Consider the following 27514-nt stretch of genomic DNA (forward strand, 5'->3'; position numbering starts at 1 on the left):
TAAAATGCAAAAGAATTTGTATTGATCTTTACTGCACTGCCATAATGACATGGTTCTCAATGGTGTTTTTAAAAGACCAGCCCTGAGCCCCACCCTTCAGCACTCCTATTTACAGCTTATGAAATTATTACTGGATAGACAAAAAAAAGAAAAAAAAGAGCAACACCCAAACAAAGGACATTTTAAAATAAAACTTCTATATAATTCATCTACTTATTAGAAACACCGACCATTAATTACTATATAGGTGTACAGTCTGTCAGTCACCCTCCACTCCATTATCTTGGGTGGATTTCTGACCATGGGGCCGCTGTTCAGATATTGTTGGAGTGGTGATTCATTCTCAGCACAGCAGTGACCCTGATGTTGAGTTTTTAACACGTCACCGCTAAGTTGAGAGTGGTCCACTATTAAAAAATATCTGATAAACCACTGATTTAAAAAGCTGTGCACATCTCTAGCTGTAAACTGTAACCAGCATGGTGAACCTGGAAGGTAAGCGTTTCTAATAAAGGGGCCTGTGTGTGTAATTCACTAATCATGACTGTAACCTGCACTTAAGCCACTCCGAGCTATAATAGGCTTGAGTTGATGCCCTTTCAGTTTACTTTTCTTAATGTGCAGTCTGCCTCCTGCTGTTCAGATAAGGAAGTGCAACAACATAATTATAAAAACAAAGTGAGGGGATGTTGCCTCCAGGTTATGTCCCTGCAATGGCATATAGAGGCCTACAAAACAAGTAGTCAAAAGCTGTGCATGTACAAAGGTTATCTGCATGAGGATAATGAGGATTACATAGGCACTATAGAGGTCACAGCTGGATCATCAGTTTTCTGGACACAGATTGGGGTCTAGTCTTGCATTAAAAGGTAGAGATGGTGTAACACTGCTGTTTTCTATTTACTGTACTTGTGAAAAGCAGAATGCTTAGCTGACCCCACAGAAAAAAAGTAATTAATATTTCTCTGTAAATACCCTCTCTACTGTTATTTAATTTAAGACTAGTTCTAATCTACATGCAGAAAACCAGGCCTGAAATTGTATTCTACATTCTGCTGTCCGTATTTAATGACCAGTAATTCTTGCTCTGGGTCACGCTGTTTAAGTGTGTGTATGTTGTTTAAAGATAATAACAACATAGTTATTATAGGTTCGTATACATAAATATCATCAGAAAGACATGACATCACATGCTAGTACAATTTAACAGTCAGATCCCTGCTTAAGTAATGAACCTGGGCCTGTATTCACAGTACGTTGATAAATGGTAAATATACAATTTTCCCCAGCTCCTTTATGGTAAACTAATGTGAACAATCCCACTATCTACTAGGAGTACAACAATACACCAACAATTAATAATTTGATTTAATGTAATACAATCTGGTAGTTTCTTGATTCAATAATGGCTTTCTCAAAACAGATAAGGAAGGTGCCTGAAAACCTGCCTTACACATTATGCTAATATGTTAATGTTCCTATTTTCAGTTTATTAAAGCATTCAACATTTATAAAAGTAGAATACTTTGAAATAATTTGCTAACCACACGCTAATATCCGTGAGCTTAATGAGGAGTGTGTTTTTTTTGGGGGTTTTTTTCCCCCCTTTCTCTTACATTTGAGGTACAGTGGAAGTGTTGTTTTCAGTGGCGTGATGGTCTACAATTATTCTAGACCTACTTGGTTTCATGGTTTGATGTAAAGCACCTCATGGACCTGGCGTGTTACTCACTTATTCAGCTTCTCATTCATTGGGCTAAAGATTCCCCACAAGGGGGTGCTATTAATACTTGAATAGCTTTTGGTGCTTCGCATCAGTGACACACTAACAATATAAACGGTAGAAACTGCTACACTACATGATCCAGTCTGGTAAAGGTCTTGTTCAATCAAGTGACTCTTTGTAAACAATACTATATGGTACTGTTACACTCTCAGTATGTAACCATGTTGAAGCTTTTATAGTCAACGTCTCACTGAAGTAAAATCTTCACCTGAATTTAAAATGTTTAAAAGCAATAACACTTATTATTATTATTTGATGTGCATATAACTACTTGGTGACTACTAGCTTTACTGTCATTTATTCAGTACTGTATTCCCTGTATAAATGCAACGGTGTCTGCACTGCAGTCACAAGGCAGAAAGAAATGTTTGAACAGTCGGAACTAGGGCTGCATGATATAAGAAAAAAAACTGACATTGCTGATATTAAGCGATTCAATAAACCAAAATGGCAATAATATTAAAAGATGCACTCTGTGTATCTAAGACTGAAGTAAACTAAGCAATGATGGATAGATATGTAACGCAAAATGAGAAAGGAGTGCAGCATTATACGGTTGATATAACGTGACATTGCATTTCACGTTGCACGGGCTGCAACGTGACTCATTCTATTGAGCATGTGCACGTTGCAATGGCCCTGCTAAAACAATATATTGTGCAGCCCTAGTGGGAATCATGTTGCTCAGGTATTCATAAAGACGCTGAAAATGCCTCAGTAAGGCGTTCATATGTATACCTAAGGTATGTTTAGTCATGGCTGGGTCAGTACTGACCCATTATTTCAAATTCTCTTACACTTTTCATTCCAAGTGTGACAAATGGTTTAGAAAACAAAAAGAACTTAAAAAACAATTGCATGGTAAACTTTTTAAAAGCCGTCTCCAATATCAGAGTGTTCTCTGAGTAACTGGAGAGGTGTGTGTGGATTTGCCATCTAGAAGCTGGTGTCGTTCACCATGTCGTAAGCCTCGTAGAGCTGATTCAGGAGGTCCTTCTTCTCCTTCTCAGGCAGGAAGCAGGACTTTGCAGCGTTTAGGTTCTGCAAAACAAGTCAGGGGTCACAATGGGTTGAGGGAATGTAGGTGACGTTAGGCCTTTAACTACAGTCTAAGCCTCCATACTATATTAAGCCCTTCTTTAGCTAAATAACTGGCTAATATAAGGAACCCCACTGGGTTTGAGGGATTTAAGAATGTTGTCTTTTTTTTCTTTTTTTAACAAGACATTTGATTAGGATCTTCTCATGGGGAAGTGGTGTAGGTATAGAATAAGAATTTCATAACAGATGTACAAAAGAACCTTTACAAGGTTTAAGGTATTTTGAAATATTTATAAGTTATTTTACCAATTTAAAGATTTATCACACTTGTATCTTGTTCACAGAAATGTTCTTTACAGAACCGGAAATGGTTCTTCTATGGCGCTGCTCCAAGCAGCCTATGTAGCTAACTTAGTTCCATGTACTCAAGGGGGGACCAGTACTGTAAGGCTAAGAGATGTAAGCCAGCTACCAGAGGATTGACTGGGTACCCCTGGTTATGTCCTAGACCAAGGTATTTTCTTCCTCCCAACATTGTCTTATTGGCTTTTGAAAGATTTTATATATAAAAGGCCAAGGTACTTAAATCTACCGCTGCCCCAGGCAGCACTGCTCTCACTGTGACGCTGCGTTGTTGCCAGACTAGGTATAGTTCGACAGCAAAATCACACACTTCCAGTTCTATGAAAAAAGGTTTTGCCACCTTTGGCCAAATTAGGCAGTCTTTTTATAAAATTGTTAAGCATTAATGTGCCTCTAGCTAATCAAACATTGAGCAGTTACTTTCATAACACAAGTGAAATACTACAGGACAAGATGACAAAATCCTGCACCTACCAGCAGGCGTTACATATCCCTTCATTCTGCATCCATTCCCTTCAGCCATTTACATTACATTTATGGCATTTAGCAGACGCTCTTATCCAGAGCGACTTACAAGGTTACTCGTATTGCAGAGGTTTGGCCAATGTAGTGTTAGGAGACTTGCCCAGGGACTCTTATTGGTGTAGCGCAGCATAGTCACCCAGACCGGGAATCGAACCCTGGTCTCCCACATGGTGTTGTTGTAACGCAATGGTAGGTGGTGGTGTTATCTGTTGCGCCACACCAACCACAGCCATATTCTAATCATTCACATTGCAAGCTCTTCACAGGGGTCATTAGAATCAAAGGTTTGGACACTACACATGTCACTAACTGTAATTAGGAACGGTCAGTTGTATCAAACTTCCAACTTTATAAGCCAACACTCAGCAACCATTGGCCCCTCTAAGCAACTTTCTTAAGATCTGAAAACTGACTGCTACAGGAAGACAGGTTTCTACAGTGCTGCTGCTGATCTGGAGGACCAAAAAAACTGATGGTACTCCTCGATCGTCAAAGTTCATCAAAGTTCAGCTGTGTCGAGAGGGCGGTGCACTCACTGGTCTCATTGTGCAGCATCTTCTTCGTAAGGAAGAAACCTTCATTGTGACCAGCATTTCATACATAGAACACACTGCCAACTGTGAAGCATGGGGGTGGACTGATCATGCTTTCTGTTGCAAGTGGCATTAGCAGCACTGCACAGGTGGAGGGAAGAATGGATTTCCCAAAATACCAGCAAATCCTGGATGCAAACGTCAACCTATCTGTTAAACGACGGAAACTGAAAAGAGGATGGATTCTACAAGAAGAAAATGATCCAAAACATGCCTCAGAATCCACCACAGACTACCTAAAAACTGACCAACTGCAGCATTTGGAATCCCATTACCTAAACATTATAGAATATTTGGGGGGAAAAAAACGAACACAATTTCTTCTACACCTACAACCAAGCATTTAAGGCCTAAGCAGCCGATGGATGTGCTGCTGCATGCAGGGAACCAGGCTCTCACCAGCTTCTTAAAGTCATCCTCAGTAAAGCCCATCTCTTTCTTTGCAGTCTGGTAGTCCGAGTCCAGGGTGGAGTTGAAGATTGTTGGGTCGTCCGTATTCAGAGAGTAGTTCGCATTGTCCTCCTTAAACCTGCAAAGACGAAGCAAGCAGAACCCAAAAAGTTGAGTGGTTTACTGGGGGTGTCCAGTGGACCTAATGCAGGTGATTAATAACTTTAAAGCTCTGCTACCCCCAAGCCCCATGTACTCATTAAGGGTTATGGATAATTAACCTATACATCAATTCACTAATGTGCTGTTGTTTGGTAGTAGCTGTTTTCAAATGGTCCTATTCAGCTCAATGAAGAGTTCACTTACATAGCATTGGACTGCTACAAGAATTGTACACTGCTTTAACACAGCACAACAGCACTGACCGTTCCAGTTATAAGCTACAACTGCCAAAGCCTCTTAACTACCATACTATTTAGGAACTGTCAGCTGCATCGAACTTCCAACTTTATAAGCCAACACTCAGCAACCATTGGCCCCTCTAAGCAACTTTCTTAAGATCTGAAAACTATTTAAACACCCAACAAAACTGGACAGCTATAGGAAGATGCGGTTGGTGTGGTTTTCAGTCTTAAGGTTCATTTATACCCCCTTTACGTACAGAAAACAAGTCAGTTTCAAACAATGTAACACCACTGCCCACATACGTCTATGCGTCCTTTACACTGGCATGGATGTTAAGCACATCTTTTATGTATTTGATGTTGAGCATAAATCAGCCTTTTTCAGGTAAACCTACATGCATTTCTATTTTAACCTTTAATTCATAAGATCCAGTGTTATCAATGGGGAAATTGATATTGAAATTTTTTGTAAGTCTTTCCATAAGGTGGAGTAGTGGTGACTCATATAGTGAAAGTAATCACAGAGAAAAACCTTGGTAAACTACTAATTGACATCCTCTGTTCTCTAATGACTGCATCATTATTATTATTATTATTATTATTATTATAACACAAGCTAATTCAATGCTATGCCATGGTAGTTGTGGTGTAGTGGCTGTATGTATTTATAGGGCAGTTACTGGTGCGGTGGATATGAGCCAGAGCGTGCCACATGCTTACCTGATGAGTGGATGCTTGGTGAAGTCTGGGTCACAAGCCCCTGTTAGCCTACTGGAGACTGGACATATCTGAAACAACAACACACACACACACACACACACACACACACACACACACACACACACACACACACACACACACACACACACATTGCAGTAGAAGTGTAAGCAGCACAGTGGACCAGCTGCGGGCGTCAATCCATTGGTAAATAAACAACATGCCCATGAGACAATTTACCAGTAGTGGATCACAACTTGCCACAAGAGGGCGGTATGACATCAAATCAAATACAAGTTCTAAAATATTTATTTTGCATGTGGTTGAGATTTCCTCATATTTCTTTACTTTATACATATGCATATACTGTACAGATTACAGAGTTCAGCAAGCATCAAGGATACCAACCTAGCAGGAAGAACCTTGGTATACAGAAGGTCTATAGTATAATAAATGCACCTTAATGTTAATTTATGTTCATGCATTCAAGGCCAGGCATGACTAGTGTTGTGTTAGTGTCTGCTTCAAGTACAATTGCTTGAAAAACAATGATTTGGGTTCAGCAGCCTTACCTCAAAATGCATCTGGTCTTCAAGCAGCTGTTTGTACAGTACTTCGTCTTCGATCGTGTGGTAGCCATGTCCAATGCGCTCAGCCTTCAGGACCTCGACAGCCTGTGGGAGGGATGCATGCATGAAAGGTGTACAGAAATGACTTGACAATAGCCAAATCATCCTCTATGAGAAGTTTCTGATCATTAGCAGATCGTTATCTAAGACTGTGAACATGGCGGTAAGCATGGTCTGATTTGTTGAACTTTCACATTCAGATATAACAATGGTATCATCAAGGCAGTGGATGTAGCTACATCTTTATGATTCTCTGGGGGCAGTTTCTCTTAATTACTGTTCCAGAGAGGAACACACACACACACTCACCTCTCTTACCACGGATGGACTGCCCACCTCTCCTGCGTGGACTGTTCTGTGGATGCCGCTTCGCACTGCTTCCTGTCAACAACATTATCTGTTACACACACACATACACATATACACACACATAGGGTGTAAGCGTTTTGAAAGGTATTGGGGACAGGGATGAGGGCTTGTAACAACAATGCCCTATTGTCAATGGCTGAAGACACTTTTCTCCATGGCTTTATGACCATCACAGATGAGCTGAATAATGTTGATTATTTTGCACCACAATGGTGCACTTCAATGTCTGGGATGTATGCTAGATGGTAACTGAACAGTCCATCTTGTGGATGGCAAGCTGAACACAGGAGAAATGGGCAGGTGTGAAGACCTGAGCGACAAGATGAGGCTAGGCTTGTAAAATGCTGCTGGTCCACAGTGGCAAGTACCTACGGCTGGTGGTCCGAAGAAAGACAAACCACTGACCGGTGACAAGACATGGCTCAAGACCCAGAAATGTACATTAACGGCTACGGATGGAAAGTTTGGGGCTGGTCAGGAGCATCCTGGCGAGCTAAAGCTAAAGCTAAACCTGGCGAGCTAAAGTTCGAACCGCAACTGGGGGGGGGGGACTGCTCCTTCATGCCTTGTTGGCCTTGGGTTCATCGGGCGTCGTCTCTCCACTTCACTACTGTATTAAGTGGCCGAGTGCCGGACCATAGCTGGGGAGATCAGCTAAGCACCACCCAGCAGTATGTCCCACGTAGCCTGCCGGCGAGGTGGAGGAGTTGGTCTTGTTGTTGTTGAATAACAAGAACAAGATAATCACAAGATGGTAAAGAAAGAATGCATTTGTTTGCAGTGGTCTTCAGCCTGGCGCTCTTCTCACACTAATGGCATAAACAGATGTCACTGTGTTGGAGAGATCTAAATGACCTTCCTAAAGAGCCTACAACAGTTCCCAGATGTGCTCCACTGAGGTTTGCTTCACTTCCTCCTTGCGTTTTAAACTTGCCTACTGAGATCAACCAACATCACTCAAGACATTTCTGCATGTTTTTCCATTTTGAGAAAACCATACGATCACCAAACATCCTTTTGTGCCAATTTCCGAGCATTTAGACTGAAAGAAAATATGTCTGCCTCGGACAATTTATATGAAATCATATTTCTGGAGATATTCTATTCTAAATATGGCATCCAAATAAGACGTTTTAATAAGGAAATATTAATGCGGTTAGAACTCAGCTGAAATATGAAAAATAACTAACTAAATAACTAAATAATGAACAGAATCTGACATCAGAGACAAAAGCACTGCAGCACTGTGTTGCACAATTACATTTTGTACACTGAACTTAACACTCTCTTGTAGCTATATCGTCATCCCTTACATTACACATCATCCCTTACACATCTGCTCACTCCAATTCTCAAATTTCTATGTTTTATATATTTGCTTATAAGCAGTCATTTCAGAATAGTTTGATCACCTACCTAACAGTGGGATTAACTTCCCTTGATTTGGAGGGCACTAACGAGATGTCATGCCATGGATTGCGTTAGGTGACGAAAGGTGTTCAAGGAGGCTAACTGTTCCACAGTGGAGCGTCGATTGCTCTGTACTATTTGCTTCCCAATTTGGACTGCCAATTAACCAACCCAAACGCCCCCAGTGAGGGCGGACTAGCACACGCCCCCTCCGACGTGTGCCCAGTTAAGCCGCTCATTTTTCGTACTGCAAACCAATGTGCCTAGATGGAAGCGCAGCATATCTGGCTCCAACGCACCGGCCTGTAGACACCAGTGGCGGCCAGCTCCGCAGCAAAGCGAAGTGTGGGGTGGTATCTACCCACCCTGAAGAGAGAGCAAGGCCAACTGTGCTCTAGCGATCCTCTGATCATAGTGACAGCGGTGCCTTAGTCCGCTGGACCACCCGGGGCCCCTATGTGTGAAAAGTCTATTCTTAGTACACCTTCACTACGGTGGCTTCAGAACATCTCGCTAGTGTCGAGGGAGTCAAGGGAGGTTATTCCCACTATTACCACCCATTGTACCATCATCATGCCCATCATTTAGTAATTTTTTTATCTGAATAGTTGATGATATATTTTGTCTTTTATTTTCTTGTTTGTATTTTCATATGCAGTGCAATCATTAAAGCATCAGTGACTGTCACTGTGCATGTATTAGGCTTGAGACATGAAGCAATAACCGTATCTGTATTGACACAGAATAACTCTAGCAAATCTGGTGTTTACATGACCTATATGGTAGAGAGTTTTTAGGACAGTTTAGACCTGTTCACTTCATGGATCTTTAGTTTCAGTATAATATTTGGATCAGGCTCAAGCCACATAATAACGCAAAGGTAAACACACCCAAAAAGCATTTCAACCAGATACAAATCCGATCACCCAAACCACCTCAGGAGGAGGTCTGAGGCGCATTTGAGCCGCATGTTAAAACAGTATTAACGTCTCAGTCTCTCCAAGAAGCGTTCCACCACCTGAAACCCTCCAAGTACAACCAAAACACCAGTAATAATTGCTGGGCAGCGAGCAAATTTGCATAGTCTGTCCCACACAGCAATCAGATGTCAGTCTGAATAACCAGAGCTTTTTGCACATGACTAAAATCTTGTATGTATACAAATACGATCCAGATGACGTGACTAGTGTAAGCAGGGTCCATTTTACTCGCTGTTTGCTAGAGTATTTATAAAGTTTTAATGAATGAGGCTCAGCATGAGTTCGTGTAAGATCAGTGTGTCCCTGTAGTATGTAAGAATGATTCCACAGTCTTAGAGGAGACCTTGAATAGATCAACAAGTCACAGATAAGAAATGCAATAACCAGCTCATAAACATCAGCAAATTCCCCTATGGTTTCTTTATAATAGGCCTAATAAAGATTAATCTTTCCTGAGCTATCTTTCTCCAATTAATGACACAGGTGTGGTGGTCAAATGTGAAGAATCTTTATGGTCCTCTTCCATGAAGCAATCTCCAGAGGATCACTGGTCACAAAGTAAGTCGAGGACTATTCCAGGTTAAGGTTTAGAAAACATCTATGATGAACAGTCGCTAAGTGGCAGTTCATACCTTGTATGCATTCAAGTGTCCGATGTTTGCTGTGCAGTCCAGAGACTCATCACCTGCTAAATCTATGGCCACCACTCCATCATTCCGATACTTTTTACACAGCTCTACCACATCCATGGACCAGTCTGCACACAGAACACACACACATAAAACACAAAATGTTTGAGCATAATAATAGCAGTTCTTGACATCAGCAAGTTGTGATTTTTCCTGTCAGAGTTTAATAATGAGAATGTGCTTATACACAGTCTGATCTGATATTTCGTAGCTAATAAAACCTTAAAGCAAACATTTAAATAACTTTAAAAAGTTAGTTAAACCAATTACATTTAGGTAAGTTATGCTAGTCTACTAAACTGTCTGTTTATGTAGGCACCCTAGAGGCCACTGTGCAAGAAACCATTATTTTCTGGTTCAAGTCTGTGGTCAGAGAGGTTAGATTAGCATCAAATAGATCAGTATTTAAAATTTGTGTGTTTTGTGTGATGCCATGTTTTTTATTACTATAGAAAAGACGTACAGGGCTTTCATTCTTGTTGGATGCGCTGTATTTTTTACCTTCTAAATGAGGATGCAAGTTCATTCAGAGTAGTTTCAGTTCAGATCGAACTCACATCTGTTTTATATTAAGTTTCTGATGCCTGATTTAAACATCGGAAATTGCAACTCGTGGCTCCAACCACCTTTTTTTTATATCAAAATATGATTTAAAAAAATAAAGAAATAAATAAAATCACAATCACAAAAATGCTTTTTGAATGCTTTCTTTTGTTAAGTTGGTCCATCAATAAAGGAGAAACGCAAACTTCTTGGCAGATGTCGTAAACTCATTCCAGCAGCCTAAGCCTAACTCTCCACCTCTTAACACTTGTGACATCAAGGAGCATTAGCACCTGCCTCAACACTTAGTATTAGCTTTAGCAGGGGTACTGGTACACTATATGGACAAAAGTATTGGGACACCTGCTCATTCATTGTTTCGTCCTATATAGGGCTAGTGTTAAAGTAACAGTCTCTAGTGTCCAAGGAAGGCCTTCTACTTGATTTTGGAGCACTGCTGTGAGGATTTGATTGCATTCAATTATTTGTGATCTTTTTTAAAATATACATAGGTCACATTTTAGAACAGGAAATAAATCGTATCCACTTTGTGCCGTGTAGCTGTCCTATCAGAGAGTGGATCCGGGGTGAAATCTGGGCAGACTACACAGAGTGAGCCCCCTCAGATGCTCTAACCCAGCTCCCCACCCCACATACCACACCTAAGATAGCAGCAAAAATAAATCAAGAGACCTTATGACACAGAATGTGTGCTGAAGTCCAGCAGGCAGATGCAGCCGAGTAACTAAGAGTGAGCAAAGAGATTCCTAACCAGCTCCGGCTGTGGATTAATGAGGTTTTACTCCAAGCCTGACAGCGAGGAATGGCTTCCCTACCCTCTCACACAGATAGGAACATGGTGTACACACATGGTGACAAGACGGAGACGGAGAGAGAGAGCGAGAGAGAGAGAGAGAGAGAGAGTTACATTACTTGGCATGTGGCGCATGCAGCACAGAATGGACCTGGCTTTGGTCTTGAAGTCCTTCTCGCCCTCCTTTAGCCCCTGATTCACAAGATTCACCACTTCGTCTGGTGTCACGTCACCTCTGGCAGCAAAGAGATAGGAGACAGCCAAAGGACAAGGTCAAAAACAGCTTTACTGCCACTCAGACAGGCTAGGAAACTTTAGAAATGACACCAAATCTAAACCCAGGTCAGGTATCTATATATAGATCAGATCACAGCATAACAAAACTAAAATTTCTCATTTTAAAAGGGTCCATAACCTAAATTATTCCACTTCTGACCTCTGTATGGGATTATGGTCATTCCATTTTAATCTGGCCCTTTTCAAACAAATTGTAATCTCTCAGAATAAAACTGTTATTGTCCCATTAAGACTAATACAAAAAGGAACGTTTCAGTTAACCAAAATAAGGACCTTTTAATAATCCTGATTACCTTGTATTATTAATGTTTAAAAAACTCACTTCGCCACTGCTTATTCATTTGCATTAGTGATTCATTTGGGCACTGCTTGTTTATTTATTTGCATTAGTGATTCATTTGGGCACTGCTTGTTTATTTGCATTAGTGACTCATTTGGGCACTGCTTGTTTATTTGCATTAGGGATACAGTTTGGCACTGCTTGTTTATTTATTTGCATTAGTGATTCATTTGGGCACTGCTTGTTTATTTATTTGCATTAGTGATTCATTTGGGCACTGCTTGTTTATTTGCATTAGTGACTCATTTGGGTACTGCTTGTTTATTTGCATTAGGGATACAGTTTGGCACTGCATGTTTGTTTGCATTAGTGACTCATTTCGGTACTGCTTGTTTGTTCGTTTGTATTAGTGATTCATTTCGGCACTGCTTGTTTGTTCGTTTGCATTAGTGACTCATTTGGGCTCTGCTTGTTTGTTCGTTTGCATTAGTGGTTCATCTTGGCACTGCTTGTTTGTTCGTTTGTATTAGTGATTCATTTTGGCACTGCTTGTTTGTTCGTTTGCATTAGTGATTCATTTCGGCACTGCTTGTTTGTTCGTTTGCATTAGTGATTCATTTCGGCACTGCTTGTTTGTTCGTTTGTATTAGTGACTCATTTTGATGTGATCTGTATGTTTTTATCAGTGACTTTTTTTTACTTTTTTATGTTTTTATCAGTGGCCTCGACACTGCCTGTTTGTGATGTAGAGGTTGAGTGATTGAGTCTCTCTCACACTTAGACATCGACAGTAAAAGTTAATAGTGGAGTCAGTCACTCTGAGGTTGAAGACTTCTTATTTGAAGACTTTTCCTTTTTACACTCAGCCCATGTCCATATGAGACTCCCACTCACACTAATATAACTCTACTCTCCACTCACACACCAGAGTGATGTTGCTGCAGATGTGTGGCTTCATTGCCTAACGGCACAATAAGGGTTTTTACCCCTCTCTCGGTCCAGACTAAGGAAATAATCACTGTAAAAACTAACAGCAGGATCACAGATCATCAGTGATCCGTCACACCACTAATGGCGTTCCAGGAGAGTGATTACAATGTGTTACAGTAATATCTGAGACAAAGTTTTTTCTTCTGTAGTACTGAAAGTTTGGAACATGGAAGTGATAAACTGTGAACAATGTTGTTCCTCTTCAAAAAGAAAATCTGGAGATTCCAGAATTCCCAAACTGTTTTTAAACACTTTAGACACATTATATGTATACCCCCAAAATGTACATACCCAGCCCAAACAGGCCAAACCAAATGGGCTAAAAGCTAACTCAAGGAAAATGTCTTTAGCTTGCTAACAGCACATCATGCTGAGAGGACAGCAACATTCTTCGGTAAGACTGGGGGATAAATACAGTGTTTTTAGTACAGTGTAAAACCATGCTAATACATCACTGCTGTCAGGGAAACCTTGTATCTCCATTTTAGCTGTTTTTCACTTTTTCACATAATCTATTGACTTCCATTAAGAGTTAAGAAGGCGTTTTCCTTGTCCTGTAAAGTTGACATTTTGGAGATACAAGGTTTGTGTCCGATTCACTTGTGCTGTAAACCAGCCAATAAAAGCCCTCCATGAAGGAAAAAAACAGCATGTTTCACTGTGTTACACCTGAGAACGTAAAAGTAAAGAGACAGTAAAAAAGAAAACATGCCTTTGTCCCAAACATTATAGAGGACACTGTACAATTTACCTCTGTCCCATGTGTTAATTACTGAAAAAGTTATAAAAAGAACAGATGTCTCACTCTTTCTGGTTCCATGGTATCGGGTCCACATTGCTGTTGGCCAAAAAGTGGGGGCTGTACCTCACCTCCACATAGACCACTCCCTCTTTAGCTTTGGTCTCCACAAACTCGTAGGCTATTCTCTTAATGGCTTCTCGGTCCCCTCTGCAGCAGCGACAACATGAACCACACATGAAACAAAGAACAAAGAGAAATAAACACAATGGAATGAACTGCAACCATGCAAGGAATCATGTAGCCATGAGTTACCACAGAAAAAGCACTGCACTAAAACACTGCCAGATGAAAAGCTAAATTCCTGCTCATTTCAAAACTATTAAGCACAAACAACCACATGAAAATTTAGACCTTTTTAAAAAACCCAAGAAGCTTCATACACTGAAAGGTGTTCCATATCTGGGAAAGCATGGCTGGAGGAAGGACACCAACTCCTCTGCTGGCCCGTGTCCTGAGCTGCTGGCCCGAGCCTGGCGTTTCAGTGAATGGAGCTAATCTGACTGAAGGAGTGCACGGGCTGGAGCTATTACTGGTGCTGAGCTATAGGCAAGACACTTCTGCTGACCTGAACTGGGCTGGCCCCAAGCCCAAGCCTACGCCCGCCAACGCAGTCTCCTGCCCTGCTGCTTCTGAGAAAGCAAATGATACTTGAGCCTTAATTGCTGAGGTCAGCTGTCAACTGCTGGAGGCACTTCAGAGATAACTGATGATGGCACTCTACTTTAGACTACTTCAGAGCCGCACTGCAAACAACAGTTTAATGAGCTCTTGGCCGTTATTCAAGACTGTGAGATAACTTAAACTTAAACTCAAACTGAGGCTGCGAATAGGGCGATATCCAGTGTCTAATTAGAAACTGAGCTTATCTTTGAACTACACTCCTGAGTGTCTAGAAATCAGGCCAATCGTGTTAGTAGACCCAAATCTAACTTTCACAGCAAACAGTAAAAGAAGGTTCATTCATTTCCTTGGAATTTGGGATTGTATTCTTGGAACTGTGAATCACTTTGAGAGTTGGGGTGGATAACTTTTGGAAATTTGGGATTACGTTCTTGCTGTGGATCTCTTTGAAATTTGAGATTATGCTCCTGAAATTGTGGATTTAGGAATTGTGGAAAAATTGTGGAGTTAGGGAGTTAGTTGTGTTTATAGAATAATATACACACAGAATTATCTCTACAAAGCTGTACAGAGGGATCTGAAGATTCCATATGAGGAATTCCTAAAAAGGTCACACACTCATATCAAGCCATGTGCTTCATTCAGCAGCCATAAAGACCTCCACTATGCAATGCTGAAGCATGCTTAATGCGCTCCCCAGCCGGCACTGGATCTTTCACCTCACTGCCTTCCCCGACAATCCATATATTATTTCCCCTTTTGACTTCCTTTGCCGAAGCGGGTCACGTTTTAAAAGCATCAGCTGAAAACCCAGACTGAATGAGGAACAATGCCAGCGGCTGGTTTGCACCACACGACCCGCAGGGGGAATGGTTTTTAGCGCTCTGAGCAAAAACAAAGCAAAGTCCTGTGCAAGCCAAAAGCGGTCAGCGAGTTCCTCACGCTGGTGTAGTTTTTCAAGGCTCCGCTGGCAAAACCCTTCATTCAGTCGGACTGCAGGTCAGCTGCCCCGGAGCATTTCCTTACTAAATAAAGGCCATTTATAGGCTCATGTTGCTGAAGCAGCGCAGCCTTGCCTAAAAACGCTTTCCAGCCAAGAGTGAAGTGCGTGGAGTTATGGGAGACCCCAGATCTGACTCTGCAGGAGCTGTTCTGTCTTTAAGTCTATTGCTATGGAGAAGGCGTGGTGTTCCGGCCAACGTGACCTGCATTTTGAGACCATCTCTGGCCAGTTGATGCTGGAGAATACACTGCCCTGCAAAAGTTTGGGGACACCTTCCCTTGGTCGGTACCAAGGTCTGCAAAAGGCGTGCATGTCCACGGGTCCTGCGTGATCCAAACCATAACTAGTGGGTGGGATTTAATTTTTCAGCACTGCGGGAAAACATCCAGCACGTTGTGGGTTGAAACAGGTGAGTATTATCTCTCGGGTGGATAAATCACTGGCTGCTGGTGGAAGTAGGCAAGAATTATTACATTGCATTATATATTATATCCCTTTCCACACTTATCCCTGCTCTTTCTTCTACAAGCTGGAACTGTTTGTGTGTCCCTGATGCAATAAAAGAAAAGAGTAATTACATCACTTTCTCCAGCCACATGCGAAGCCTCACTGCAAAGGCTCTGCTGACAAAGAAGCTTAGAGCTCACTCCCTGCACTCAGCAGCTATGTTTAGCGTCATTAGGAACTTCCAGGCAGGTTTTGGCTCTTCTCACTGTGGTGTAATACTTACGCAATGACGTGCATGAATTCACTGAACTTGCCCAGGAACTCTGTGAGCGTTGACGGTTCAGGGACTGTGACCAGACTGGTCATCCCTTCCACCGTGATTGCAGGGAGAGAAATACCTCGCCTCCTGAAACACAGCCACGGAAAGATTAAAACAATTATAGCCACTCACTTAAAAAGCATACAAACATTAACAGGATCTCAGTGACTTGGAAAACCACTACACCTTGTATGCAGAGTTTGGGACCATTAAAAGGCCTTTTTAGGAACACCAGTGACATTTCAGAGACTTTTTTCTTTTTTTTATTTAAACGTTTTAAAATGAGGTTATAATTCCACTTTGTATGTAATAACAAAGCAATTCGGATCAAAACTCATTATACAGTATATGGACAAAAGTATTGGGTCACACCCCTTAATCATTGAACTCAGGTGTTTCATTCTGTCCCACAGGTGTATAAAATAACCTAGCCATGCAGTCTGCCTTTTCACACATCAGTAAAGGAATAGTAAAGGTGGTTCTAAAGAGCTCACTGAATCCCAGCGTGGTTCTGAAATAGGATGCAAGAAATGTCTTCCCTCCTAGAAATTCCAATCTACTAGATCAACTGACAGACCATGTAAAGTTACAGAGCATGGTCGCCAAGTGTCTATTCTTCCACCCGAGTGCTGATTAGCAGGGGAAGCTATAGTTAGCGGTTTCTATAGTTAGTGGACACAAACACTTTAAGATGCACCTAGACAAACATAAAAAATGGCTACATAAAGTGTCTGCTGAGTACTGACAGTCATTCCCTAGCCTTTCAGCTTTCCTCCGCCATTTGCTTTCTTTAACATCTGCATTCTTATAGTCAGCTTGTTGCTGCTCGTAATAAGCGTTTGTGCTCTGCTATGAACAAGAAGAGCTGCCACCGCCTTAATGCTCAACCATAACAACGGAGCTCTGACTGGTCAGCCTGATTTTAACGCATCCGTTAAGAGAAGAAAACAGAGCAGGCTCTAATTGAAAAATGTAGGCAGTGCCACTGTCTGTCAGTTTTGGACTTGTGTGAAACATCATTAACATCTGTGGGTTTTCAAAACTTGCATGACCCTGTATGAATAGGCCTTCAATTTTATTAGACAAGGACCAATAGAAATGCTCCAAAATGACATGGAATACAATCTTTTTCATTTATAAAAAAGATAAATGAATATAAATAAAACATTTCAATTCATTCCATTGAAAGCTTTTTATCCTTTTCCTGTAAAAGTTCCTGTTTAGTAAATATAAGGGCTTGTGAAACAGTGACATGTATCAGTACATCATGACTTACATCACGGTTGATCTAGTTTTATAAAATTAAGGAAGAACATTTCATGGCAAGAATACTAAAAAACACACAGCACGCATTTCCACTTACTTAGCCACATCCATAATGGTCTCAATCCGGATTGCGCCATCTAGATGCACATGCAGTTCGACCTGCAGGTTAAAAATACAACAAAGAGACCATAAAACACTGCGGAAGCATTTCTTTAATACTGAAAGCAAGATTCCCCTTTTTTGCATTCTTTCAGCCTTAAAAGGACAAAAAGGTAAAAAGGGTCCAAAAGAAAATGTTTGGACACCCCGCATAAACAGTACTTCTTTGGCAGGTATCGTAGCTTGTTAAAGCTGTTTTGTAGCAGCTAAAAGTCTTTCAGTTCAGTTGTTTAGGGAGTTTTCTCCCATTAGTTCTTGGAAAGGACTTCCAAGTACTGTGTGATTCTTGAGCCATTCTGCTGCACTGCTCTTTTAAGGTTTATTCCCAGATTTATAATGATGTTCAGGTCAGGGGACTGCGAGGGTCATGGCAAAACCAAGAACGACAAGTCAGCATGCAGAGAGGAGGTGCAGTGTCTTGCGGACTGGTGCAGAACCGACAAACAGTCTGAATGTGGAGAAAACTTAGAAGATGGTTGTATTAGATGGTTGTATTAGGTGACCACCCCCTGCTAAGCACCAAGTACCTCTGTGTTCACACTGCAGAGAACCTCCCTAGGTCACTTAACTCTAGCTTCATAGCCAAGAGAGCCCTGCAGCACCTCTACTTCCTGCGGAGACAGTGGAAAGTTCATCTCCCCCTCCCTTTTTTCACCATGTTTCACAGGGGGACTGCAGATTTCTGAGCTTGAATCACTGTCTGCTTTGGGAATTACAACATCTCTGACCGCAAAACCCTACAGTGAATAATGAGGACAGCTGAGATCATCGAGGGCTCTCTCCCCTCCATTATGGACATTTACACCACACACTGCATCCGCAAAGTCACCAGTGTTGTGGGAGACCCCACCCATCCCTCACACAAAGTCATAAAAAAAGTAAGACTAAGGCCTCACCTTAGTTTCAGCTATTAGTTCAGTTCATTTTTCTGCCCATTGTATTTATAATATATTCAACTCAAATTCATTAGAGTACATTACAAGTTTCTAGTAAAATGCACATCCCTAATGTCCAGAATGATCAACACTGCTCATTGTTCTGGCCATAATGACAGAGAAAGCTATAACATATGGAAAATGAAGTCAAATTATATTTAATATTTGTTGAAGTAAAATGAATTGAACATGGGAAACAAACTTAAATATGGCATATTTTATGGTGATGAAAACTTGACATGAAATTCTTCAAGAACATCTTGCTGTTCACTTCTACGTAAATACAGGGAGATTAGGTTTGTACTGCTGTGTCAAGTCCTAGTCTACTTTGTTTGCACAAATAATGCAAGGTAAAGCCATATAATAACAACAAAACACATGATCCATAACTTCCCATTAAAAACACCAGCCAGATCAGCAACAATCTTCACTTTCATAACCAAACCTGCTTACATGACAAATGTCCTATGGATCTACTTCCTCTGGCTGCCGTCTGCAAAAACATGCACTTGTGATAAAAAGGGAAGACCTTCACAGTACATCAAAATCTGATTTCTGAGATCCATGCATAATGTTAACATCCTGCCTTCTTTATTAAGTCAACCTTGAACCTTGTGCCCTCCTTCAAAAGCAAAACCCATGTAAGAGAATCAGAGCTGTAATACTGCTCAATTCCAAAACCTCAAAGCTATTACATAACAGCCTTGAATCACGTGCCCTTTCAAGACGGAATACGGCGGCTAAATAAATGCAAAAATACTAAAAAAATATGAAAAAAACAAACAAACCTGAAAACGGGCAAAATCCCAAACTCTCAAACTGTTTCATAAAAGTCTAGACTTGATATATTTAAACCTCCAAAAGTTACACAAACCTTGCCCTCTAGCGAAGGCCCTAGTCAAATCTGGCAAAGTGGTACAACATGATGGAGAGCAGCACATCACCACCAAGTTGCGGACTCTACAAGTTACGGAAATATGGGTCTCTGTGTGAACCAGCTTTTTTTTTGACCACAGCTTTTACTGTGCCAGGGTCTGCAAAAATGGGGACTCAAGCTCACGACAAGGCAAAAGCTGGGGAGGCAAACATGGATCTGCACTAGGCTAAAAGCTAACAATTTCGTTTTCCCGCATCGCTTTTCTCCAACGTCCGTTCCCTTAAAAACAAACAGGACTACCTCAGCTAAACTAAAATTAACTGTTTTTTATTTATTTTTATTTTATTTAAAAAAAAAAAAATTAAACCAGCCAAACCTGGTGAAATGAGACAAGGCCAAGAGCTAAGCAGCTACAATCCCTTCAGCAAGCTGAGAGGACAGCAACACTCTCCAGTCAGACTTGGGAATAATTGATTAATAATTCATCTCAAAGTACTAAATAACTGCAGGACTATTTGAGAGCAAGCCTTTACTTCTGTGTTTTTTTTCCCACACAGAGAAACAGAGACATCAAGGTCTTAAATGCGCAACAGCCTGTTTAATTCTATGGGATAAAGCAAGGTTAGGATTTTTAGAAGAAGCATTTTACTAGGAATGACTAGTTATCAATGCATAAAGAAATAAGATGCAGGACATGGCCTTTCTAGCAGGCGAGAGATAAGCAAGGCTGTGTAGATCACACTGACAGCAAGCATTAGCCACACTGCAGGGCCTCTAAACTGGCCCGGAGTCAAGGCTGTTTACACACAATCTGCATCTTGTCTCACAGCATACAGTCAACAGCATGAACACAGCCCACACAGGCTCTGCCACACATGCTTCAAATATGATGAGCTATCCTGATTTCCACGGATAAGTAAAAGACACCAGTGAAGAAACGGCGGTGGGGCTCTGAACAGAGGTCACTGACCTGACCGCTTTCTCTACACTTCATGCATGAGGTAATGCTCTTCAGAGAAAACAGAGTCAACTTAATTCAATTAGCGATGTATAAACACAGACATCAGGTCAAGAGTGCTGTTTATACCCTCAACATCAACATGAGGTCCTTTAGGGCTGGACACTATATGGACAAAGGGCTACAGCACACAATCTGACACTATCAACCTATCAGCAATTCTAAACACTAGAAAGTTGCACTCATTGCTGACACACACACACACACACACACACACACACACACACACACACACACACACACACAGCTTGTCCAGTCCCTGTAGAGAAGTACTGCCAATAGAATATGACTCTCTGGAGCAGATAAACATGAACCTATTGGCACCATGACTAATGCCAGGTTTGGGCTAGAGGTATGGGCTAGAGGCTGAGCTATTGAGCGGTGAAACTGTGTTCTCTGAAATAATAGTTGGTGCTCCATCCAATACTTCTGAGTGGAGTTGGGGATGAGGCGGGGTGGCAATCACAACAGCGGCGCACCACGGGCCACTGAGGGGAACGAGGACTCCGGCAAGTGGTACGGCGCAATCGATGCACCACTGAACCAGTTAACCTCTAATATGAACACCTTTCCTCACCTAATATAGTCTATGCAAGGTCATCTCACTAGTGTCATCCGCTAATAGGTATTCCCACTATTACGCAGGTGGTCATTATACTCCAATATGACTGTGTAAGCATACTTCTCCCTGGTCTTTTTTTATGGCCCTGAGTCATATGACAACCTGGTCAAGGCAGTTTAGTTGATCAAACCAAGGAGCACACCATTGCAAATGTATCCAAGCACCTCAATCCAAGGTGATGTGTAAACACATGATATAAACACAGCTGCCTGGGCTCTGAATCATTACAAATATGCCTGCCTTTTATGTGTGACTGCGAAAACAAAAAGCATGCTGTGCAAAATGAATGCTATTAAACGACTAATAAAATCAGCGGCCTTGGGGCCTTTTTGCTCCCTATTAATGTTGCTGTGTCTGGACTCTGGATTTCTAAAAGGTTCAGTATAGTCCAATAGCGCAATTTCATTGAGTGTAAGCTTAAAAAGCCCCCCCCCCCTCCCTTAAAAACTGGTTTAGGAAATCTAGGAATTATGAACACTGTGTACTGTCAGCAATATGGAATGGAATGCATTATTAGGTGCTTGTCTTATAGCCTCAGGTGTACGTTCCCTAGAAAACATTAATATTCATCACGTGTCTTCCAGAGAGGCAACATGCAGCCCGTGTCTTCACGTAGGGGGGGGGGCGCCGAGTGTGGAAAATCAGTGTGGACTCATGTTTTGCACCACTGAGCCTTCCTCCCTCTTGAGAACAATAGAAACACTAATGTTGACCACAGCACAGTGAACACGATCCAACTCTTCTCAGAGTCAGTAAAACATATTTCATGTGGCTTTCAACATTAATGTTGTAAAGTGCGTCAGCATCTGTTCGGCATTAAGACTAGAAACAGGAACCGACACACAACATGTCAATCTTCATGCTTCAAGCCAAGAAACCTTCTAAGCTAGTTTTTGAAATGTGAAAATGTGTTTTTAAGTACTGACCACAGTGAAATAGTTATTTAAGTAAAAGGAAAAAACACAGTTGCAACATGTGTAATATTACTGTAGTAATACGCATATGTATGGGAATGTTTGGGCACCCTTGGGAAAGTTACACATTTTAATTGGGACGTAAATTGCTATTTAAACAAAAATATACATATTTTTTTTACACTCTAAGGCACTATCTATCAAAATCCTCAGTGTAGCCTGTCAAGGCCTCAGTGTTGCCACTGTGGTTAGCGGTTGGTGTGGCGCAACAGATAACACCACTACCTGCCAGTGAGCTACCACACCACGTGGGAGACTGGGGTCCCAGTCTGGGTGACCAATAAGAGCTTTTTGGAGTCACCAATAAGCACCAATAAAAGTCCTTGGGCAAGACTCCTAACACTAAGTTGGCCCACCTTTATAATATGAGTAACCTTGTAAGTCACTCTGGATAAGAGCGTCAGCTAAATGCAACAAATGTCAATGTAAATTTCTGTCCTGAGGAATGCAATCAAAGGCGATAAGGAATTATCAGCTGCAATTGTCAAAAATTTCCAGGCTTCTGAGTTGTCTTCAGAATTCACTCTTCAAACCATGTGCCAACACTCATCAAACATGGACTCGTAATGGACTCTTCTAACTGTCTAAAGATCTGAAAACTAAAGTAATTGAAGCCCGCAGGGCAGGGTCAACCTATTAGAAGATTTCTGCACTGTTTTCAGGAAGTGGCAGCTCAGGTAAAATGTGGAGGTCAAGACGAGATCCAGAAGACCAAGAAAACCTCTGAAGAGAACTTCTTATACGCTGTGAAAAGAACATGAATGAGAGTTTAGCTGGAGTCAAGTAGGTGGTGCACTATTCTACTGTGCAGCATTGCTTGCACAAACATCTTTTCCACAAATAATAAGAAGGAAACCCTAGAACGGGGTTACAGTGCGCAGTTTTACCCCGATTTTAGCCCCAATTCTCAGTCTAGCTGGGATAGTGCTGGTTGGCTCCATTCTGCAGATTTTTTCATCAATCATGTAGTTTGTGAAGAGCGCACACTCAGATTCCTGGCCTCTCAAATGAGTGTCAGACCAATCGGAGCCTATGACACATTAGATTTTTTTGACTCAACTCCGAGTGTAATGTAGTAGCGTATACCGGCCAGCGACTCAATCCTAGTCCTGTCAATAGCCAATGAAAAGTGAGCACGAAAAGTGCAGTTTTTAGGCATTTTCCAATTTTAATTTTATGTTCCACCTAAATGATGCAGCAGCTACATTCTGGTGCAAGTACATGTCTGATACCGCAACACCATTTAAGGTGAAAAGGAAATTTGTATAAGCAGCCTTGAACCATCTGCCTCCTACGCAGAACAGCCTGCCGTCCCACAAACAACCTCACTGAAAGGCGATTTTCATTTTAGGTCAGCGCAAATGGTGGCGCGAATCTGCATCTCCTAGGTAATGCAAGGCACGCATGTCTTGGGAGGGCGAGTTCGGTTGGGTTCTGCAACAGGTTGAAGTTGTGTAGTATATGGTCCCTAGTCGATTCGTGTGCAACGGTCATTTTTCCTCTTTTCAGTTTCAGTTCAGTTTGATATAATCAAGGTTTCTGTTCTTAATTGATTTAAAAATCATCATCATCATCATCATAATCCTCATCATCCTGCAATGATGCAATTCTTGTGTTTTGTTATTGCTTTACAAGGCAATGTTTTTCCCATTGCTTCACAAACCAAGGTCAAGCATCTGAGGGTTTGAGTGTACAGTGGACTACATCATGAGCATGTACCCTGTGTTTTTATCACAGAGACATCTCAGCACTCTGTGAGCTCTAGCTGTAACGGATTGCGTGCTACAAATTCTTGTAACACCCTATAAATGTTATTGCACGCCTTCCAAAGAAGCCACAGCCATTCAGCACCGCCTTAAATAATTCATTTTAAAAAGGGCCTACAACCAGAAACACAATACGGCGTGTTCTATGGTGCTGCATTTCACAGAGTGAAGTAAGAAGCAGCAGCGGCAGTGATGAAGGCCCCCAGAAACCTTGTGACATTAAATCAGATCGTTATTATTACGCAAGGACATGCTTATGAATGCTGTAAATTATGAGCTGAATCATGAAACGCAGCAGGAGTACTGTTTGAATGCAGGAGTGAAGGGGTTGCATAGCTCTTTGACATGCAGCTTTCTGTCGCTGACTCAATAAAACAAGAATGGTAAATTTTAAGGTAAAAATTCAAATATGTTAATATACATGAATGTAATTCTATTTTTTAATTATGTAATAATGTTAATTCATTATAAAATGTTCACACAATCACGTTACGGTACGTAAGAGAAAAAAGGAACTGCATTTCATGAAAAGACCTTGCCAACTGTGAATGTATCATATATATAGGGATTGTGTAGCTACCAGTGGAACTGGCAGTACTGCACAGGTAGAGGGAAGACTGTATTTCACAAGATACAAGAAATTCCTGTTTGCACCCTCTGTGAAAAGACTGAAACACCTTCCAACAAGCCACATTCATTTAGTTCTGACCTTAAATAATTAAAAAAGCAAAATTCTGTGTGTAGTTCTACACAATGTGTTGAGATGCTGCTTTCTGTCGTTGTCTCAACAAAACAAACATGGTAACTTTTACAGTACAAATCAATATTTCATATATTGACATCAACGTTGACACAGACAAAAACTAGAAAGCAGCTAAACATTTCGTTTTTGATGGAAAAGCAACACCACTTTGTTTTCCAATAGGACGAGAAGACTGTCGCTGTGCTGTTTCTGAGGAGACGCCAGAAAGCTAGTGGCTTGCAGTTTATAAGATCACTTCAGTGATCAGCTTGCGTGCTGCTTGAAGCCAGAATATCCCCATAACCGGTGTAATGCAACCAGCAGAGTGCAAAGACTATTGAGCACACTCACGTTTCAGTTGCAGAGATAACTGCTTATCAGCTGAGCCACTGTATCAGTTCACTGCATTGCCCTCTGCTTGCTGAGTCAGTCCAATGACTCCAAAGGCCATTACTGGGGCCGCTCTCAAAGGGGGGTTGGGACTGCCCTCTATGTGCCCTTGGTCCATGTGTATCTCGAAGCATCTCACTACATGTTGTTGCCATGGAGATGAACTTAGCAACAAGGTTCCTGGATCAATACATATACTTAACATTCAATAGACAGTAGACACCAAAAGGTCTGGAGTAGGGACGCACAGTGATGTCGGAATAAGATGCAGACAGATGCAGATAATGAAATTGGACAGATGTTTATATTTGAGCTGGTTTTGGTGGATAACAGAAACATCTGTACATTGTAGTAGGCTACATCTCCTGGCGCACCTCTAGACACCAGATGCATCTGATCATTTCATGGTGCACCAGTAGACACCAGGAGCATCAATCCGTCTCATGATGTACCAGCAGACACCAGAAACATTTGTAGGCACCACAAACAAATGTACATCTCATGGTACACTAGCAGACACCAGAAACATCTTTCCACTTCATGGTGCACAAGTAGAACCTGGAAACAGATGCACATCCTATGGTATTCCAACAGTCACCAGAAACATTTGTACACCTTATAGTGCACCACTAAGTACTAGAAAAATATGTACATGCAATGGTACATCAGCAGATAACAGAAACATTTGTGGACACCAAAAACAAATGTAGGATACATCTCCTGGCACACCTCTAGCACCTTTAAACACCAGAAACATCTGTTCATCTCATGGTGCACTAGCAGACTCCAGGAGCATCAATCCGTCTCATGATGTACCAGCAGACGACATTTGTAGGCACCACAAACAAATGCATATCTCATGGCACACAACAAGACGCTAGAAACATCTGTACATGTCATGATGCTCCCGTAGACGCCAGAAACATCTGTACATGTCATGGTGCATAAGCAGACACCAAAAACATTTGTGGACCCCAAAAACATCCCCATCTCCTGGCGCACTTTTAGACACCAGAAACATCTGTACATCTCATGGCGCACCAGGTGACGCCAGAAACATCTGTATATGTCATGGCGCACCAGCAGACACCAAAAACAAATGTAGGCTACATCTCCTGGCACACCTCTAGACACCAGAAACATCTGTACATGGTCATGGTGCATCAGCAGACACTAAAAAACATTTGTGGACCCCAAAAACAAAATGTAGGCTACATCTCCTGGCGCACCTTTAGACACCAGAAACATCTGTACATCTCATGGCGCACCAGGTGACGCCAGAAACATCTGTACATCTCATGGCGCACCAGGTGACGCCAGACACATCTGTACATCTCATGGCGCACCACAAGACACCAGACACATCTGTACATGGTATGGTTCTCATGCAGATACCAGAAACATCTGCACTTTCCATAGTGCACTAGTAAACACCAGTAGACTCCAGAAACACTTGCACATCCTATGGTACACGAGTAGAGGCTAAAAGCATCTGTGTAGCTCATGGTGTACAAGCAGACACTGGAAACGGATGCACATCCTATGGTATAGCAACCGTCACCAGGAACATCTGCCCCTCTCACAGTGCGCTAGTAAACACCAGCACCATCTGCACCAGCAGACTCCACAAACAGGTGCACGAGTATCTAGAGGTCCACTTTTTAATGCACCAACCAAGCAGCTAACCTACGCCAAACCCCAACACGGGCACGAGGATCTCCATCTCCATCTAAAGCACCTAAAGCAGCATGCTCCTTCAGTCGTCCACCACACCTCTGACACGTGGTCTGCAGCTCGCAAAGAAAGGTCTTAACGAATGGAAAGTCACTTAGTTCCTGACTAACACCCCCTACCAGGAAACCTCGCAGAACTTACCTTGGGCTTGTCAAACGCAGGGGGCTCGTCGATCACGCCGCGTTCAGCCATTGTCGTTTAAGTCCACGAGAGAAAGTATTGAAGAGAGCCTCGAAGGAAAGGTATAAGAAACTTCCGACACTTGCCAGCACCAGCCGAGTCCCAAAGTTCAGCCTGGCTGGGAGCGTTACCATTATATGGCCACTTATCAGCGGAGAGAAACACGCCTTCAGCCTGTGAATGGCGCTCCGGCGCTCACAGCCACGCCTCTCTTTATGGAGCCCAGCAAGCTCGAGCGGAACCCACCACCCTGCACCCACCACCCACCACCCTGCACCCACCACCCACCACCCTGCACCCTGCACGCGAGTTTCAGCGAATACCTTAGCCGTATTTTCTGGACAGGAAAGGCGGCTGTGTTAATGGCTTAGGTCTTAACTAATCTGCCAGGAGATTAAACTTTAATCGGGTTAAGATCTGAAGAGAGAAACAGCTCCGTGGGGAAACCCCCACTTCCTGTCTCGATGTACGGTAATAATACAAGAAGGGGCTCGAAGCCTGAAACTAAACGAAATAAAAAGAAACGAAACATCCAATGTATTCATTTTCTAAAAACGCAACTTCCTGTCCAGCTTAAGGCTTCACAGCTTGTTCAGACGTCTGGGAGACTGTCCTAGCCGTCTTTAACGGTCACTGGCTAGATTTCTGCTGGTCGAAGAGAGGGTCAAGGTATGGTTGGTCAACTGGGAGACCAGTTTCAGATCCAGATCCAAGCCCAGAAAAAAAACTCCAGAAAAAAACAGTGGGCACCAACCTTCATGCCAGGGATCAGCCTTCACCTCCAGTTGAGCTGATCAATGAGCTGATCAATAAGCGAATCGCCTCCAGTTGAGCTGATC

At 42.0% G+C, this 27514-nt stretch overlaps 1 protein-coding gene across 1 annotated transcript; it reads right to left on the minus strand.

Moving 5' to 3' along the window:
* Positions 1 to 26862, minus strand: ada (adenosine deaminase). Its single transcript, XM_072697025.1, has 11 exons — positions 26637 to 26862; positions 17376 to 17437; positions 15977 to 16099; positions 13626 to 13769; positions 11373 to 11488; positions 9840 to 9964; positions 6758 to 6829; positions 6392 to 6493; positions 5823 to 5890; positions 4708 to 4837; positions 1 to 2827 (listed from the first exon to the last, which is right to left on the minus strand). The coding sequence occupies exons 1-11, from the start codon at positions 26685 to 26687 to the stop codon at positions 2723 to 2725; spliced, it is 1098 nt and encodes a 365-aa protein (XP_072553126.1). The 5' UTR covers positions 26688 to 26862; the 3' UTR covers positions 1 to 2722.
* Positions 26863 to 27514: the final 652 nt, after the last annotated feature.

This window comes from Salminus brasiliensis, chromosome 14 (assembly GCF_030463535.1).
Source record: "Salminus brasiliensis chromosome 14, fSalBra1.hap2, whole genome shotgun sequence".
Lineage (NCBI taxonomy): Eukaryota > Metazoa > Chordata > Actinopteri > Characiformes > Bryconidae > Salminus > Salminus brasiliensis.